Source organism: Paramormyrops kingsleyae, chromosome 10, assembly GCF_048594095.1.
Source record: "Paramormyrops kingsleyae isolate MSU_618 chromosome 10, PKINGS_0.4, whole genome shotgun sequence".
Classification (NCBI taxonomy): domain Eukaryota; kingdom Metazoa; phylum Chordata; class Actinopteri; order Osteoglossiformes; family Mormyridae; genus Paramormyrops; species Paramormyrops kingsleyae.
This window is the reverse complement of record NC_132806.1, coordinates 22,685,483-22,704,695: the sequence shown is the minus strand read 5'-3', so window position 1 is coordinate 22,704,695 and position 19,213 is coordinate 22,685,483. Positions and strand designations below refer to the sequence as shown.

The 19,213-nt window shown below is 47.6% G+C and overlaps 1 protein-coding gene across 6 annotated transcripts in view; it reads right to left on the bottom strand.

The window, feature by feature from the left end:
* Positions 1 to 19,213, bottom strand: part of LOC111859833 (spectrin beta chain, non-erythrocytic 1) — a 63,288-nt gene that overhangs the window by 16,181 nt on the left and 27,894 nt on the right. For all 6 annotated transcript variants that reach the window (XM_023842852.2, XM_023842846.2, XM_023842847.2 and 3 more), the window contains 18 exons: positions 10,419 to 10,570; positions 9,844 to 10,017; positions 9,445 to 9,536; positions 8,750 to 8,830; positions 7,481 to 7,596; positions 7,201 to 7,313; positions 6,837 to 7,024; positions 6,553 to 6,670; positions 6,273 to 6,431; positions 5,148 to 5,450; positions 3,902 to 4,055; positions 2,772 to 3,091; positions 2,596 to 2,670; positions 2,154 to 2,417; positions 1,372 to 1,583; positions 1,027 to 1,164; positions 707 to 926; positions 39 to 575 (listed from right to left, as the gene is read on the bottom strand). In XM_023842852.2, the coding sequence (XP_023698620.1) occupies positions 39 to 575; positions 707 to 926; positions 1,027 to 1,164; positions 1,372 to 1,583; positions 2,154 to 2,417; positions 2,596 to 2,670; positions 2,772 to 3,091; positions 3,902 to 4,055; positions 5,148 to 5,450; positions 6,273 to 6,431; positions 6,553 to 6,670; positions 6,837 to 7,024; positions 7,201 to 7,313; positions 7,481 to 7,596; positions 8,750 to 8,830; positions 9,445 to 9,536; positions 9,844 to 10,017; positions 10,419 to 10,570 (3,416 nt within the window). The remainder of the gene's footprint in view (positions 1 to 38; positions 576 to 706; positions 927 to 1,026; positions 1,165 to 1,371; positions 1,584 to 2,153; positions 2,418 to 2,595; positions 2,671 to 2,771; positions 3,092 to 3,901; positions 4,056 to 5,147; positions 5,451 to 6,272; positions 6,432 to 6,552; positions 6,671 to 6,836; positions 7,025 to 7,200; positions 7,314 to 7,480; positions 7,597 to 8,749; positions 8,831 to 9,444; positions 9,537 to 9,843; positions 10,018 to 10,418; positions 10,571 to 19,213) is intronic.

Sequence of the window (19,213 nt, the reverse complement as noted above, 5' to 3'; positions counted from 1 at the left end):
ATATCTGTCACTCCCACCTCCAGCCCCAGCCCTCTGACCTGCCGGTTGAGGAAACCCTCAGCCTGCTTGGCATCCCTCAAGAAAGTTTGGAAGTCGGAAGCCTGGGTCAGCAGATTCTGCCGATTCTCCCACATGCGGTGCAACTCGTGCCAGCCGGTGTCCAGCGCCTGTAGCCTCTGGGCCAGGAAAATGTGCTGGGCATCCGTCTGGCCCTGGGTAACCTCCTCCCCCAAGGCCTGCATCTTTTCATAGTCCTCCTTGTAGTTGTCCACCTCGTTCTTGATGGTCTTGTGTTGCGCCAGAAGGCGTTCAGCCTCAGCCAGAGATGTGGGACTGTCCTCGGACGCCACGGCTGTCTGGGTGCGGGACAACCAGGCCTGGAAGTCGTCCAGGTCCCGCAGGAAGCCCTGCAGCTTGCTGGCCTCACCCAGGCTCTCCTCACGTCCTTTCATGGTGCCATTAAGCTCTTTCCACACATCCTGGATCTCCAGCAGCCTGGCTTGGATCTCGTCACCTTGATCAGGATGTTCTTGGGCCAGTTTCTGCGCCTCTTGACACAGGTCATCCAGTTTGCCCTAAAATAAAAATCAATATAATTTTTATTATTTTGATGATCCAAACATGCCAGATATCATGCTGATGCTATAACAATAAATGCTAAATGCTAATCCAGGTTTAACAGTTCACCAAGGAGGGATGAGCCTACCTGGATGGCTTCAAGGTCTCGCTCCATGCCCGTGAGCTTCCGCTGTAGGGCCATGACACCAGCCAGATCATTACCCAGACCTTGGGTGGACTCGATAACTTTAGTCTTCTCCTTCATCCAGCTCTGGATCTCATTGCACTCCAGATGATAGTTCTGGATGTTGAGGGCAGAGTCCAGCGCCTGTTTCCTCTGGTCAGCAAGCTGCTGGAAGTCCTTCCACCTAACCAAGGTAGGTAAGGGGGGGGGGAAGACAAGCTGTGACAGAGGAAGACAGAATCCGAGCAGGACGTGTGACGCGTGTGCGAGTGATGATGCGCCACCTGGTGTTGAGCTGGTCCTGGGTCTGGTGGATCTGGTCTTTGCTGCAGTGGTCTGAGTTCAGAAGCTGCTGCGCCACCTGGTTTACATCATCGATGCGGGTCGCTATATTATTCATCTCTGGCTCCAAAGTCTCAAACCTGCAACTCACACACAGGAGCAAATGATGAAGATAAATCCAATGCAGTTACTAAGCATCTCAATAAAAGTAAAACATGAAGGCAATCAAGTTACTGCTGAATTTGAGTGGTGATGCTAATCGGCTTGGCTCTGGAATCAGAATCCGTCCTATGCTGCCTGGAATGGCAATAACATCCAGTGAATCATTCTCTTTGCCTCTCTCTCACCTCTGCTGCACCACCTCCAAGTCCTCCAGCTTGCTGGGAATCTCCATACTGTCCAGCCACTGCTCTTTCTCCCCGATCCAGAGTTGGCAGGCGCCCGCCTCATTGAACATACGGTACAGGGCCAGCTCACCCTCCAGGGCCTTGCGTCTCGCGGCCGACAGGGCCTCCAGCTCCTCGTAGCGCTGCTCGATGGCTGGCAGCCGGCCCTCCACCTGGGGGGGTGGGGATGGGCGGTAGGAGAACAATCTATGAATATTCTCTCTTCAAATTTGGCCGAACAGGAGAGAAGCCAGGAGAACGACACGTAACCACTCCTTGTTTAGCGACTGAGTTCCGTTCCAACGATCGTATCGTTAAGAGAAATGGTCATTAAGTGAATATTACGGCACCCAAGTCATACTTCAGCCTTCCATACTCAATCTCCCTCACTCCCGTGTGCATTATCAGGTGTACAAAATCTGGTAAATGCACCCATTGGTTGGAAAATGATTTTTTTTATTAACCTCATATTTGCAAATGACCGCTGAGGTAAGTCGCTAAATAAAGAGTGGTTGCACAAAACGTCACGTGCTCAAATGACGAACATCAGGTCTTTGTGGGAACAAATTATTAACATAACAGGTTTACTGTTGGTTGTGGTTTTCAGTTGGTACTGAAAAAGCTCTCAGCTATGGCTGCTTAGCCTGTTAGCTCTTAGCTTAGCACTTAGCTTGCCCCTTGGTCGCACTTGGCTTATTCACAGTCCCTGGCATGCTAACATGTTGGCTTGCGGCGGTGCTAACCTGCGGTGAGTTGGCATGGGCGGGGGGCAGGGCTGCCGCCTGCTCGTGCAGCGAGTCGATGAGTGTGCGGTGGCTCTGGATCTCCTCCTCCACCTCGCGCTGCTTGCGCGCTAGCGTCTGCGTGGAGAACTCGTCGTGGCCCACCTCCGTGCTGGACACACGCCGCAGCGTCTCCAGGATCCAGGCCTCCATGTCATTGGCGTCTGTCTGGAACTGGTGCAGGGCCACGGCCTCCTGGAGGAGCCTGTGCCGCAGCTGGGATGCCTGGAGGGAAGAAGAGATATGAACCATCCAATTAAGATGCATAAAAGTTATTAAAGGCTAGGAAAAACCCTGAGAAGATAAGTGCAATAAAAGAATTGGAGGTCTCATCTATCACAAAATATTGTGGATTCTGGTAAAAATTTACCATGTTCAATCACTAGGTATATTCCATTCCTACCTGCTCCAAGTGGGCCCATTGTTCTCGAATGTCCTTTATCCTCTCCACAACCTTCGGGGCTTCAAAGTGTCCCTCCTGCATCACCATTTATTTGTTACTCTATGCAGTACTAGATGCTCATGGCTAGTCACAGTCATGGCGAAAATTCCCTTCTCTGAATGGGTTTCCATAACTACCTGCACCAGGGCCTCCCCGGCGGCGATGCTGTTGCTGAGTGGCCCGTAGCGGGCGGCCATCTCGTCGCGGAAGGCCTCGTGCTTGCTGAGCAGGTGCCGGGCGGAGGTGAGGTCGCGGCCGCAGTCGGCGCCCGCCAGGATCTGCTCCTGCTCGCGCATCCAGGCCGCCTCCTCGCCCAGCTCCCACAGCACCTGCCAGAGGCGACGTGAATCCTCCAGGCGGCTCCGCCGCTCTGCCGCCAGCTGGACCAGCTGCTCGTAGGCCTGGCCCAGCTGGGACACCTTCTCGCTGACCAGCGCCGGCTCGCATGGCTTGTAGGCTGCGGAACCATTTACACACATGTTCACATACAAATAGAACAAGCATGCATGCCATCCTCAGTACTACTGCGTTACATCACACATTTAATGTATCCCTGCTGTTTATCAAGCTGTACCCTTCATTTATCACTGATGCTGTCAAATCTCAATATTACTCTGAATTCTGTGACTTCAGTGTGTGCATTTTGGACTAAAGTACATTGTGCTTTGGTGGGAGGCAGAGTAGGGAGGCAGAGTAGGGAGGCACGGTGCCTCAGTGGGCAGCTGTTGTTGCCTCACACCTCCAGTATTGGGGGTTCACATCCTGCCCCTGCTCTCGCTGTGTCACGCACATTTCATGACACAGTCTAAGATTTTTGGATCAGTGGCACTAATATTGGCATGTAGAGTGACTTTCCATGTCATTGACCAGGATAAATAGTTGGACTGATGATGGTAAAGGGCAAAGGCACTGATATCGTCCCCAGTGCGACTGAGTGATCTCTAGGTTTAACCCATTCAGTGACAAAGAGCTGGCACAAGGTCAGCAAGGCTTCTCCATATTTTGACCTTCTTCTTGTATGTTGACAGTTTTCATTCAGCGTTTGAGATACTTATTGTGTTTTCTTTTGCTCTTCCTAAAGGACCTTGTCCCCTGTTTGCCTGTTGCTTTATAAAGCCTCCCATTCCCGTCCCTGTAGCCTGCCGTACATTGACCTGCATTTTATCTACGCTGCAGGTCAGTACCCCCACAGAGGGTGACACTGACTGGGCAGCTGGATGAGCGTGCAGGGAGGGTGTGTGACCACAGGATGTCGGCCGGCGCTCACTGGGCTCGCTGCTGGTGAAGCGCTGGGCCGCGGCCTGCACGGCCCGCACCCTGTCCGCCTGGGCCGAGATATCTGCCTCCACCAGCGTGTGGGTCTGCAGCAGGTCCTCCACGTCATACAGGTGCTTCCCGGTGTCCTGGGACTGCAGGCGCCCCTGGAGATGGGCAAGGAAGGCACTGTTAAGGATACACTCCCAGTGTCTTCCTGAAATACTCTAAAGCATTGTTTACTCAACATGCCAATCCTCGAGAACCCCCTAACAGTCCATATTTTTGCTCCCTCCCTGCTCCCTGTGGCAAAAATGTGGTGTCCTTGAATGGCTAGGAGCTGAAAGGGGGCAAAAATGTGGACTGTCTGGGGGTCCCCCAGGACTAGGCTGAGAAACGCTGCTTCAAAGGGTGTGGAAAAACTGTTTAATCTTGGGGTAACTCAATTCACAATGATGAATACAGCTGGATTATGTTTTGAGGCTTTAAGGTGATTCAGCTTTGCCATTTCTCGATTACCAAACAATTTCCTACTACATGCACCTTGAACTGGTCATCAGACTCCCTCTCCACCTTCAAGAAACGCTTCAAGTCCCATCTGTTCAAGGAATTCCTCTACTACACTTTAGGATTCCTGAATGTTCCCAATACTGCACCTTTGGTCACTGAATAGTAGTATTATTAGGTACTTGCTTTGTTTGGAAGATGTTGCGTAGCTCTTGCTCCTATACTACTTACACTTGTAATTGTGCATTCATTGGAAGCTCAGCCTAGCTACACTTATGCCTTGTCAACTCCTCGACAGCACATTTGTAGTCGGCCGCAAAACTGAAAATAAACAACCACTGATGGGATTCTTCTTGTGCTTTGTACTGTAGGAAGGGAACCCAGATTCACCAGTATCTTTCTGATCTCAAAAGAAACTATAATAGAACTCAACATATTTCTAAACTGACACAGGGCATTCTCGAGGCATTCTTATATTCAGATATTACCATTGCAGTTTTTTATAATTCACTCTTTTGGGGGGAATTGTAAGAAACCAAATTTGAGCTGGGATGTACAGGTCAGGAGGTGTATCAAAATCCCCATTTTATCTACTACAAAACACAAAAAGATTTTAGTCTGGTGTAGATTTCTCTTGCAGTCAAAGTAAAGGAAATGATAGAGTTTCAGAAGATTTGCTTAAAGACTAGCGCAGGCACTTCCTGTTTGTTCCCGCCTACTTCCTGATCCCACTCGTGGCGGTTCTGTGTTACCTTCATGTCGGCCATCCAGTCCATGACGTAGCTCATCTCCTGTAGCAGCCTCTGTAGGTCACGGTGGCCCAGCAGCCTCTCACGGCGTGCAGCCAGCAGCTCACGCAGATACTCCCAGAGCCGCAGTACGTTGTCACGCCGGGCCAGCACGCGCCGCACGTCGTGGTACCGTTCAGTCTCCAGCTCACGCGCCACTGCCTCCACGGCGGCCACACGCTCGCCGTACGCCATGATGTCTGTCTCGATGGCCTCGTGTTTCCTCGTGGCTGCCTCCACCGCGCCTAGGTCCACGCCAAAGTTATCCTGGCAGAAAGGAGTAAACATGACAAAGGATTGAAGTTTTAATGAGGCTTCAGACAGTTAAGAAAATACCACTAGCTAATTTCACTGCATCTAGTGTATCTTTACATCGTATCTGTATCTCTATATCGTCTTACTTAATGAATGTTAAATATACCAACTGATTATTATCCACAGAGATGTGCATTATCCTCCAGTTTCCAATCCTACCACTAAACCTAACCCCAACCTTCCAATTACTAATCCCAACCCTCCAGTTACCTACCCCAAGCCTCAAACCAAGCTTTGATTTATCTACCCAAAACCCAGGGGCATAGTTAGAGATGAATGGAGGCTGAGTCTTTATAAGGGGGGAGATGGCAGACTCTTCATGACTTAAGCCATTAAATACACATATTATTTAGTTGGGCTAAAAATCATTTTAGGGTTGTTAAAGCCCTCCTAAAATAGGCGTAACAAAGCCCCTGCAAAAACCGAACCTTAATCCCTCAGTTACCAACCCTAAACCCAACCCCTGCAGTTACCAACCCTAAGCCCAACCCTGCAGTTACCAACCCTTAACCTAACCCAAACCCTAGTTATCAATCCTAAGCCTAACTCAAACCTTGCAGTTACCAACCCTTAACCTAACCCCGCAGTTACCAACCCTAAATCTACCAACTCTAAACCCAACCATAACCCTCTTATGCCTAAGCCTAACACTAATCCTATTATGTTATTCCTCCCGCTACCCTGCCCATAACCTTACATTTGCTTTGTCCTTCCAGTTACTATAAGGAATGACCTTGTGGACTATAAAGACCAGGTTTTGCTAATGGCATTTACCTGGGACACCAGGCGCTGGTTCTCACTCAGCCAGGTCTCCCTCAAGGCCGCCTTGCGATCAAAGCGGGCCGCCAGCATCTCCAGCTTCTCCTGGCGAATCAGCTCATTGCGAAGCGCCAGCTCCCGCTCATGCTCCGCCTTCTCCAGCCGCTCCCATGCCTGGCAGCCAATAATGAACATGGTCTCAGTACCTTGGTTACCTCCAGGCCAATCAGAGCACAGCTGTGTGTGTGCTCTCTATCATCCCAGCCACACTGTAGGTCATGATAACTGCTGATACCTTGTTGATGTCGGAGATGAGTTTGCCCTCCTTTGGCATGTAGACCTTTTGGTTGTTGGCTCTCATCTTGCTCTGGATGGTGAAAAGCAGGACCTCCAGGTTTCCCTTCTCTGTGAACCTGCCACACAGGTCCATCATAAAGATCTTATGCAGATCTTCTGCAGATCTCAGCTGAGATCCGGACACTTAATGAGTGAAATGATCAAAAACTCCACATCCCCCCATACATATTTTTTTCAGCAAATGTGGGTTAATGTGCTTTTTTTTTTTGCAGCTGCACTTACTTGGGAGGCTTCTCCACAGTGCGGTAGGTGTTGAAGGCTTGCAGCTGGTTCTGCACACCGGTCAGAGAGTTGGCCAGTTTCCGGTCATTCAAGGTGTGGATGGTCTGCTCGATCCACTGCAGCAGCTCTGATGCCAGAGTCTCGTATTTCTCCACCAGCTGGTCGGCCTCGATGGCGTAGTCCAGCACCTGCGAGGCACATTGACCAATGTACTGACCCTCAAAAACCCATATTCACATATACACATATAAATGGAACACAGGCGGAATAAAGAAGGCTGTTAGTTCAATGCAGTTAATAATGTGATTGACTTGAACTCTAAGGCTTTCAATGCCCCCCAAGAGCAGAGATTGAAAAGGCTCACCTTGCCGATCCTTTTGCCCTCCACCGCCAAGGCCTTCATCTTGGAGAAGTAGTGGTAGTAGGTGGCCACATAAGTGATGATGGACTTCTCATCTGGCTGGTCCACGTTGACATCTGTGCACGAAGGAGGACTTTAACTTAACACATGCTCCTGTCTTGTGCTTTTGCAAACTATAGGTTATGTCCGTAGAAATGAATGGAGAGTCCCCATAAAGATATGAATATGCATAGTGTGTGTGTGTGTGTGTGTGTTTGGGTCAGAGGTAGGAAGCCGGACTGACCCTCGGGATCCAGCAGTTTAGTCAAGCCCAACTCCTTGTCCGCCATGTTGAACGCATTCTGCAGGTTGTGGTGTGCATTCGACTTCTTCAGTGTGTCGAACTCTATCAGGTCAGGCCTGGGGGGCGAACAAGCACAGTCTTTAATGCAAGCCTCTGTGTTCTACAGCTCCTCCAATCTCAGACACCTAGTTCAATTCTATTCAACTGTATTTATGTTGGATTTTTAAAAAGGAGCATAATTTCTTTTAGCAAGCACTTCACAAAATGCCCAGAAGGCACTTTCCCACCAAAGTTCAGGAACCTACATCCTAGGTCGTCTTGACCAGGAACTCTTGTATCTCCTGGCCACACTCCTGTCTCGCTTTCCCACAAACAGGAACTTACAGACTACATTAAATGCATTGATGAATACCTTAATTAATTCTGCATAGGAAAATCTGATCAAAAACGGCACATTTTAAAGCGCACTGTATGCTAAACCAGGCATGAGATACATGGATTGTGCTGTGCTTGCCGAAGGGGAATCAAGAACTCAAAAAAGCGGTGATGGCGTGTGATGTCATTCAGGTAACTGTCGCAAACCTCCAGATAAGACAACCCGACGCCTTTATTTTGATATCAAGGGGATTTCAACCACGTGACCCTGCACACATACCTTTCAAGCGCAGTATTTACTATACTTCTCACCATAATCACCCACCTATTTATTTATCACCTCTTGATGTCATACTTATTTATTCTCATACAGAGATTGTTGTATGTGGTTCTGTGTACTGTCTATTTTTGTCTTCTTGTGTGGTCGTGTAATGTGCAGCCTAACAAACAATTTACTTTGGGATAATTGCCTTCCGGTTCGGATTCCGAAAAACAAAACTGCAATCATATCAGTCACCAGCAGGGGGAGTCTGGCCAATACTTCTTTCCTCACATTATGTCTTCTGTCTTTAATTTTTTAGGTCTCTCCCCGCACAGGTCATACGGCAGCCAGACCGGTGTTACGCATGGGGGCAGACTCAGAGGCCAAGTGATCACAGCTACACCAGCTGGCACCTGGATGAGGTAAGGCACTCGCGAACGCTCATCTACACCACACACAGATCAATTTCTGTTACATCATCTCAGAATGCTGGTGGCCAAACCTGAACCTGGCAAAAAGGCCCTTTCTGGCAACAGTGGGAGAAATATGAAACTGTAAACCTGTATTCCTGTAACTATAAGCATAAGAAGGAATTTAAGCTCCGTAAAGTAAGGAGGGGGAGGCTGGATCACCTGTGTTTGTGCACAATAGCGTTGAAAGCCAGGCCATCTCTCCAGCTGGTGGTGAAGTTATGGATGTTGACATTGGGGTACCTGCAAGCAAAGGGGATCTCGTTGTGAATAAAACCCTAGAACTTTAAAAAAAAAAAAGTTAAAAACATAAAAATAGTCGAATATCACAGGACTAGGGACCAGGACTATGCTTAGCCACAATACATTTAGTTTGAAAAGATGAGTTTTGCTCTTGAAAATAAAAGTGAATCATTTGAACGAGAAGATTCACAAATATGTAATGAAAAGTTAAGACAGCGATATCATCATCATCTAGTCGAGCCAGTCCAGGATGCTGCACGATTCATCTTTCAAGTGCACTTTGCCATTTCAAAATGAATTGCTATGTTATGCACATTAAAACGCAAACTGGAAAAAACAATAGTACAGTACAAAGAGCTTGCATGCTTGTTCCCCGTGGCATGCGGGCTTCCTCCCGCAGTCCAGAAACATGCAGATAGGAAAACTGGCATCTCTGCATTTCAGTGTGTGACTGCGTGTGAGTATGTGTGTCCTGTGATGGACTGGCATCCCATTCTGAGTGTCCCCATCCTTGTGCCCTGTGAATTCTGGGATAGGTTCCAGGATCACATGACCCTCTACTAGAAGTGATTACTGATGCTGGATAGATGGAAAAAAGATCTCCACTTTCGTACCCTGCAGTTTTCATCTGACACCACAGCAGAAGAGCATCTTTGGCTGATTTCTTCTCCTTATTGTCCTCCGTCTCCACACTAATGTCCTGGATCTGAAAACAATTATTTGGAGCTTTAAAATCCCTATTAAAAAGTGCCAGATGGGCAATATAAACATATTACATGCCTTGAAAAAGTTGTCTTTGGGTCAGCTGGTGGCTGGGTGTGTTTGCTGGTTTGAGAAAAGTAAGTCTGATTGCTCTCTTCAGACACCCACCTGCAGAAATGTCTATGAACTACAAATTGCTACGGATAAAAATGCCAGATAAGCTAAATAAATGTAGCTCCCATTCTTTTGAGAATTTAAATAAGCAGAAAGTAGGATTTGTTTACTTGCTGATAATGAAAACGGCCAGCTACCTGAAAGCGGAGAATGATGGTCCAGATCAGGCCCAGGGTGAGCCGGTGGTTGCCGTCTACGATGTCGTGGGAGCCCATGTTCTCCAGGTGGACCTTCTGCTCCTTGAGGAACTGCAGCGCCTTGTCCACGTTCTCCAGGCAGTGGATGCGCATGCGGCCCTTCGTGGGCCGGGGCTGAGGACCACAGGGAAGCGGAAAGAGGGTGACTTGAGACCTCAGATGGTTTCGGCACTCAGTTTACACACTAATTTTTTTGAAAATCATCACACAGTCTGCAGATCTAGGGCCAAAAAGACACAAATGGCGCACAAAGACACAAACGAGGCACGTTTCCCTTATTCTTGGGTCAAAAGACAATGATCAAACAGCAAAAGTGATGCCTGTTCTATCACTCATGCTCAAAAATATGTAGACACTGATCACATGACATTGAAAAAGATAGGAGAAAGTGAGAGTAAGAACAAATAGAACAAACAAATGGAACAAATGGAGAAACACTGAGCATCAGATAAGAAGCCACAAACATTAAGCATCAGATACAAGTCAGAGAGATGCATAGAGAGGGAGATACTGACCAGCTGCTCATTGGACAGCACCTCCAGCAGGCGGATGAGCATGCGGCCATCACGGAGGTCGGTGTAGAGGTCGCCGATGCGGCACGTGACACGGGACAGGTGGGAGTTGACCCACTTGGTGAAAGTCTTCTTTTGAACGGCCTCACGCTCATCTGGGTGTGAGGAAGATGAGCGGGTCAGCTGGTAGCTGTACACTGTGTGCACCGTTTATGAACGTGCATGAACGTTACCAACACGCAAGAACATTACAAACGCTTGTGAACGTTACAAATGCACATGAAAATTCCAAATGTGGGTGAACATTAAAAATACCCATAAACACTATAAACGTCCATGAACATTAAACACACATGAACGTGCGTTAACATTACAAACGTTTGTGAACATTAAATGTGCATGAACATTAAACACACGTGAACATTACAAATGCAATTGAACTTTACAAAGGCTTATGATCATAACTACAGCAACATCTTAGTGCTGCATTAGTCAAAGGAGCAGGTTGTTGGTGACACACTCACGACGACTGACGACGTGTGCAATCACTGTCGCAATCAAAACGCACACCACCAAGTGATTACATTTCCACCACAGTGCCCTGTTCCCTGATGTGCCACCATGGCAGGTGGGTTTCTGTTCTTCTCTGAGTTCTATAAAGCTTCTGGGTTTATCACCACACACGCCCCCCCCCCCCACCCCACCCCACCCCACCCCACACCCATTCACCGAATGCAGAAACCTGTCAGATTTCCGAACCGCGGTCAGGACACATTTCAGGATATTACCAGGGAATTATCGGTAGGGTTGAACTGCATTCCATGTGGATGTGATCATGACACTCATGTCAGGGTCACACGCACATCAGGAAGCTACACGGCGCCCCCAGTAGGACAACCGGTGTTAGCAAAGCTTGTGTTAACAGCCGCCCGCATTCTCCCCCTCAAAGGGGCGCTAATCCTTGCCTGACTTATGGTTCCACGGGGAGGATTAAATAGCCACTTGAAGATTTATGGAGCGCTTGACGACGGAGCGGCTTCTCCCAGTCACACAGTGACGGGGCTGAGAGGAGTGGAAGAGGCCAGGGGTACCATGAAGTTATCCAAGGCGAAGGTTACTCCAGTTGCCCACCCCCACAACTTGTAATTCACGCCAAGAGGCAGCCAGGAAAGATGCAGCCCAAGGCCCCCAGGGGACCCTGCTCTGGGGGGGGGTATTGGCAATTAAACTCACAACCAGGGCATATCCTTTGCTGGGGGCAGGCCAAAACACCCCACCCCCCACGCATGCATGAGAACCCACACGTATAAACGCAAATCCTCACGATGAACGAAAAGTGCTGGCACCTTATTTATGTATTTGTATTTTAAGCAGATTTAGTCACGAGAAATGCCTTTTTCTTCAATGTCATCATTGCAGAGAACCGTCATAAAATCAGGAGAACAAAAGACATCCAGACACACACCCATGTCATGCAGGGAAGCCAGATCCTACTGTAGGCTACAGATTAGTCAGCTGTTGATGATGATTTATTCACTGCCTCAAAAGACGGCTTATCCTAAAATCAATGGTCCTGCTAACTGCTAATACATTGAATAAATCAACAGATTAAAATGACTGATTTATCTGCTGAGCAGCATTAGAGCAGAAATTTTGTATGTGGAGCTTGCAGGTTCCTCCTGTTCTGTGGGTTTCCTATTCGCCGTCTGTAAATTGCCCGTATGGTGTATCTGCCCCCTAATGGACTGGCTTCCCATACAGGATGTACCCCCTTACTTGTGGCCCATAAGAAGTTCAAAGATGGACTGGAAAAGGGTTTAAAATCTGGGAGTCCAGTGTCAAAATGGTTTGCATACAATCAACTAAAAAAAACCCAACGCTATCTGAATCCACCATCCAAGAATTGTTGCATATTTCATGCCCTCATCTCCGTTCTGCCTGGACTGTTGCATCATTAGATTAAATCCACAGTATATTGTACTTGAGTATCACATGACTGTAGTATCATCTTCTAGAACATTCAAAACCTGTTTTGCAGGAAAACGCCTGCAGCGAAATATGTCAGTTATGTTGCGCGATCCGTGACGACCCCCCTCCCCCACCCCGGCCACTGCCCGGAGACTCCCCACATAGCTATTAACCCAACAAACACTTGACAGGATGTCAAAGCCGTTCATTACCCCACAAACATGTTTTGGGGCAGAGGAATGCCTCTCTAGGGTGAACAGTGTCATTCGAACAACCTCCGGACATTCATATAAAGAATGAAAAAGCATGCTTTCCTTTCACACACAAATCGCCATTTACGCAAATTGATCCAGCTACCAATACCTCATCTACCAATAGCCATAACCTCTAATCATGACCCCTAGATGACTGCCATTTATCTGTTGGAATGTATCTTCAGTCTCAGTTGCACACATTCTCATCATAAGCAGACAAGGAGCCACTTGAGCAAGACGTAGAGAAAGACAAGCACAAACATAACTGAAGGAATTTCATTTGGCATCCATAACCAACGCAGAGCAGGGCGGGTTTTGTCTTAAGCAATTTTCCCCCTATTTCGAAGAAAAAAAAACATGCTTGCTTTGCTCAGAGGCGAGACGATGTGTGTGCTGGTCATTGGCAGGCAGACGTCCCAGTCAGGTCTATGTGCATAGAGATGGTTTAAGGTCAGCAGCAAGGTGACAAACGATGAATAAGAAACCAAACTTTTGTGGGACAGGGGACTCTTATCTGATTTGAAGTGAAAACAATGAAAACAGAAATACAGCCATTTAAAAATAATCAGACGAAGAACGCAAGCTTAAAACAGGCTGTAGAACAAAGTGAAAAATGCACGGTGAAGAGGAGTATACCTGAGTACAAAGCTAGGAAGGAAAATGCCTAAAAATGGACAGTGCAGTATTAGTGCTTAGCAAATTTTATCAACACAAGAAAAATCAACACCTTCATATTTTGGTAGATGTCTGCTAAACACTGAAACCAAAGGGGACACATAGACTGTGTTGAGAGTGGCAGTCAGGGCTCCAGGAAAGTTGTTTGGAATCAGCAGATACCAGCACGAGTGTCCACCCCTAAACGCAGATGTGCAAAGCCAGCGGATTTAAACCCTCTAGGCAAAGCATGCCCAGTGATTACGCTCCATGACAAAGTCCTACGCCACGTGGTAATTATGTTGTCTTGTAGAAAGAGAGGGTAAATTAAACAAAAACCACCTGAATAATGGTCACCTGACTCAGAGTGCCAAGACGCATGGCTCTTCCCTGTTTCCCCATAACAGCAGATTAAACTAGTCCCAGATTTAACCCTTTATCTGATCCTCTGCTGAGTGGAGCGGAAGGTAAAGTGGCAAAATTATGGTTCCTGTAGCTGTGTCATACATTCTTGGGGGTAGAGCTGGGGCAAGACAGAAAGACAATAGCGATCTTTGATTCATCGCTCCTGTAGCTGGACTCCGTCGTGGCAAAGGCAAGTTACAGAGCTGTGTAACAGGCACTGGGATACGCCTTGACTGGTAAAACTGGTTCCACCCTCACACACACAGACACACATAAGCAAATAAGTGGCATAAGTGTCATTTGCCTCTCTTGCTATGACTCTAAGATTAAGAGAAAATACTTCAGAAAGATTAAAAACTGAGTGCAGTGTGAGAAACACAGAGCGCCCCACGTCATCTAAAGAGTCAGGATGTTAAAACCATGACGCAGTTTCCCTGAGGTGAAATCCCATGACAGCGTGTGCTTTACCTGTAATATCAGAGTCTAGACGAGACTCGTCCTCTGTGAGGGAGACTCTACCAGTAGGAGTTCTGCCTAAAGACGAAGACCCGGGCTCAAAAAACACAACCAGGGGCTGAAAAAAGCAGTTGTGGTTTGAACTAAATAAAGACTAGTGGTTGTGGGAGTCATTCAATATCAAAACGAGATCATTCACTCTCTGAGAGCTGCGCTGAGGTTCAGAGAAAGGTAATGCGTGCCCCCAGCTCATTTATCAGCGGATACGGCGGATGATGACATCATCAGAAAAGGCGCTGGGAGAGTCTATGCTTCAGCCACCTGTAACCGTAGCCAAGCACAGAGCCGTCAATGTTATGCCTGAACACACTAAATGAGCGCCATTCATTGAACGTGCCCATATTTTTGGTCAGCGGTGAACTGAACAAATCAGTTTGCGATGGATGAATGTGAACGTGAGCATTGTTCACTCTGGCAAAACTGAATGACACACACAGCAGAAGTAGCAATAATAGGCTAAAATTTAACTTTTACATTGCAGATTGTACGGAGGCATGAGGAATGCACTACAGACACTAGGAACACGTTAAGGATGCACTACAGGCACGAGGAATGCACTATGGGCATGGAGAACGCACTACAGACACTAGGAACACGTTAAGGATGCACTACAGGCACGAGGAATGCACTATGGGCATGGAGAACGCACAACAGACACTAGGATCACGTTAAGGATGCACTACAGGCACGAGGAATGCACTATGGGCATGGAGAACACACCACAGACACTAGGAACACGTTAAGGATGCACTACAGGCACGAGGAATGCACTATGGGCATGGAGAACGCACCACAGACACTAGGAACACGTTAAGGATGCACTACAGGCACGAGGAATGCACTACAGGCACTAGGAAAGCACTACAGGCACTAGGAACACACTACAGGCACTAGGAACACACTACAGGCACTAAGAATGCACTACAGGCACTAAGAATGCACTACAGGCACTAAGAATGCACTACAGGCACTAGGAACACACTAAGGATGCACTACAGGCACAAAGAACGCAATAGAAATGCACTGAAGGCACGAGAAATACACTAGGAATGCATTTTAGGCACAAGGACTACAGGTACAAGGAATGCTCTAGAAACGCACTATAGTCAAGAGGAGCACACAGTAGTACCAGACAAATGTCTGGACACACCTACTGGAAATCATTTATTTTTTAAACAAGATAATGACCCTAAGCGCACCTGAAGGTTATTCTGAAGAGTCTAAAATTTGAGAAAACTTAATGTTGAATACTTCTCTGGGTCACTGCAATATTTGTTATGAATAAACTTCATTGCCTCAAGCACAGGTGAAAAGCTTAGGTTCAGAAAGCACAAATCCACACCAAGATTTTGTTTCAACCAGCCAGTTGAGTGTATAGACTTACATTCACAGAGTACTCAGTTAGTTGGTTGAAACAAAATCTGGGTCTGGATTTTTACTTTCTGGACCTAAACTTTCAACCTCTGACCTCATGGCCGAATAACCTCAAACAAACGCATTAAAAACAGCTGCGTCCAGATTTTCAACCAGTACTGTAACAGAACAGTAGCAGAGCAGTAGTAAGTAAAGGTAGCAGTAAGAGAAATATAAAAATAATTAGATATTTTATGCGACAAGTTCTGTCAAACATCTGTACATTTTATAATGGGGAATTACCTTGTATTAATTAGATGCAAGGAAAAGGTTATGGCTATTTTCACCCTCTGACATCACTAGGAAATGATGTTCCAATTTGTACCGGAAGTCCATGAGAAGTAGAATTATAATGGACTGAGCAGATAAATCACTGCCTGTTAGAGATCAGTTCCCTTGGTTCTGCCCATACCTCCATGACAGGAAGCAGTACCACACTCACTACTGACTCATGTCACGATTACAGTAGATCTTGCTTGCTATGAAAGTGCCCTTCCATTCTCCAAACCAGTGTTTCCAAATCCAGTCCTTGGGGTCCTGCAGTAAGGCCACATTTTTGCTTCCTCCCAGCTCTCAGTAAGGAGCAAAAATGTGGACCGTCTGGCAGGGAACTAGGAGGAAGCAAAACTGTCTGTAGGTCCCCGCGGACCGGGCTGGGAAACACTGCTCCAAACGCTTATCAGTGCAGAGTCACTGGGGAGAATTAAAAGCTTAAGATGCCTCCAATGCTGATAAGCATGTTTGGCAGATCTCCCCGCATGGTTTCTGTCACACCATTGCTGAAACCCTTTGTGCTTTCCTGCTTCTTGCAGCCGCTGATCCTCCCAGGCTTAATGGAGGCTGGCGCTAAGCGTCCGCTGAGGAAAGACGGGGCCCTCTCACACAACTAAACGGCAACATCTGAAGTGGACCGCACTATTATGAACCTGCCTGGGGGGGACCGCCTTCATGTCAAGATGAACAATTGGACCATTCCAGCTGGGGCTGGTTGTGTCGTGACAGAACCAGGCCTCGGGGTACAGCTAGAGGTAGAAGCATGACTGCATTACTCCCTCCTAATCCAGCTCACCAAGCTCATTGGCTAGAAGCTGCAGAAAGTCACGCCCCCAGTGTGGCACGTACCAAAATGGGAAGGAACTGCGGATGATCAGACCTGAGAGACTCAACTGCTGCTGCGGTATATAACACCCGCAAGGCGCTGACTTTACGAAGACGCCCACGCGTCATGCCTGACCTGATTTCAGCAGAGCGAAATGCAGTCTTCAGAGAGCCGTTACAAACCTGGACTGAGCTGTGAGGAAGCCTTTCGACTGCCAGAACTTCTCCGTCTGGATCTTCAGTCTGGTTTATTCCCCTCTTTAACAAAAGCCACTGCAATATATTCAGGATGGAGAAGCATGTGATCACATGGTACCAAAGGTAAAGTTCTGTTTACCTGGGCCTGCGATCAGCAGATTGCTGGTTTGAGCCTCGGCAGAACAGTCACATGTCCGTGGGCCCTGGAGCGAGGCCCTTAACCCCCAGCTACAGGAGCGCTGTACACTGGCAGACCCTGTGCTGACCCTGTGCTCTGACCCTGTGCTCTGACCCTGTGCTCTGACCCTCAAGCTTGCTCTCACCTGTTTGCACGTCTCATGGAGAGCAAGATGGGTTAGATGAAGAAAAGCATTCCAATATACTTGAACTCATGCAAATAAAGGATCATTTCTGTTTAAGAGTAGTTCAACAAAGGTCACCCCCCCCCCCAACGAAAATAACACATACACCCAGATAGGTGATGGGTGTGTCTGAAGTTCAACTTTGTTGAAGCCCCAACAAAGCTGAACATAAGTGTTGACACTTAAACAGAGCTGCCCACTTCCTCCACAACCCCCAGGATTTCATTCAGCCCCGACAAGCCGCTTCTGTCATTCCCATGTGGTTGGAGACCAAACTGAGCGCGTGCAATAGCGTTTGACCCAACGGTGAAGTCACACCGATTTACAGTGCTGCCACAAAGGTCCAAGCTGAAGATCCGGGCCACAAAAAGAGCTCAGTTTGTGTCCTGGATGAGAAACTCACCGCGCTCAGCTATTGGGGGGGGGGGGGGGGGTCACAGCTCGTTGGGTACGAAAAACCATTACTAAATGAACCATGACTTAGTCAAGGGGTTATGGGGGTGCATATGTAGAAGAGCTGCCTCGTTAAAAAAAAAGAAGCTATTTACATTTAAAGTGATAAGACAAATTAGACACTTGTAATCCTCCGGAATGTACAGGAGTTACAGGGAGGGGGAGACACACGGTCGTCACACCTCACGGTGCCACGGCGTGCCAACTGGAACACTTTCCTAAACGAGCCGCATTCCTTGACCATGAGGGTCTGTCATGGCTTAGCGGGCGGGGCTGTCTGGGTGAAACTGGGGGCTGGTGTGGGGGCACGGGGCCGTGAATAAGGCCGTCTGTCTCGGGGCCAAAAGACAACGGTAATTCATTATAATTATACCGGATGGAGTCAGGATGGACAGGTGAGCAAGGGCCACAGGTCTGGGCGAGGCCAGGGAGGGGCCACTCGAGCCATAAATCTCCCTAGGAGGGGGGCTGCCACAAACAGGAAATAGACAGGAAACGCAGGTGCAGACAGACTGCGATAATCTGCAAGTTTTTCCGCAACGCTTCGCTGCAGACACAGTGTTGTGTCGCACGGCCGACCGCCACGCCCCAAATAACCACAAAGGAGTTACCATGGCGATGCACACGAAGATAGAACGTGCGCCGATAAGGCCCAACGTCATAATGGGCGCAAATAACTTTATAGCAGATGCGGCAGGCCTGGCTGGTGCCATGCCAAGGTAAACCAGATGAACAGGGCGGTAATTAAACTACGGACAAAGTGAAGCCTATAAAATTAATTTTGTTTGCTTTTTTATCTATTGAAAAAAACTGATACATCTCTGTCACGTTAAATTAAAAATAGAGAGGTAAAAACGGATGCTTGGAGGAAGAAAGTTCTCATCTAAAGCAAAGATCACATCCCTCCAGCCCACCTAAAATCAGACTAGCGTAGAGTCTTGCTTTCACAATCGCTGAGAGGCGGCTCAGGATATGCTAAGATGCAATTAAAATGAACGGAATGCAAACGGGGGATCTTGTTTGTTTAGCTTTCATGTCATGGAAACCATTTTTCAGTAGGGCCTTCTGGAACACACCTATAATTGAGCCATAATCTCGTCTGGAAGCTCTTTTCTTCAGATAGACTTCCTGCAACAACTGCTATTACCGACTCCAGCAACGACACTTATCACTGTGAAAACACACACAGGCAGGTGAGCACACACACACACACACACACACACACACACACACACACACACACACACACACACATATTTGTATTTATATCTTTGTAGGGACTCTCCATTCATTTCTGGGAAAACCCTAATCCCAGCAATGACGACCTTAACCCCGACCCAGCCCTAACCTTAATCATACATAACCAAGCAAAATACAAGTCCTTTGGGTATTTTTCTTTTTTGATTGCACTGACAGATTTTTTTTTAAATTGAGTTTCCCCTTGTGGGTACTGAAAATGTTCCCACAAAGTAAAAAG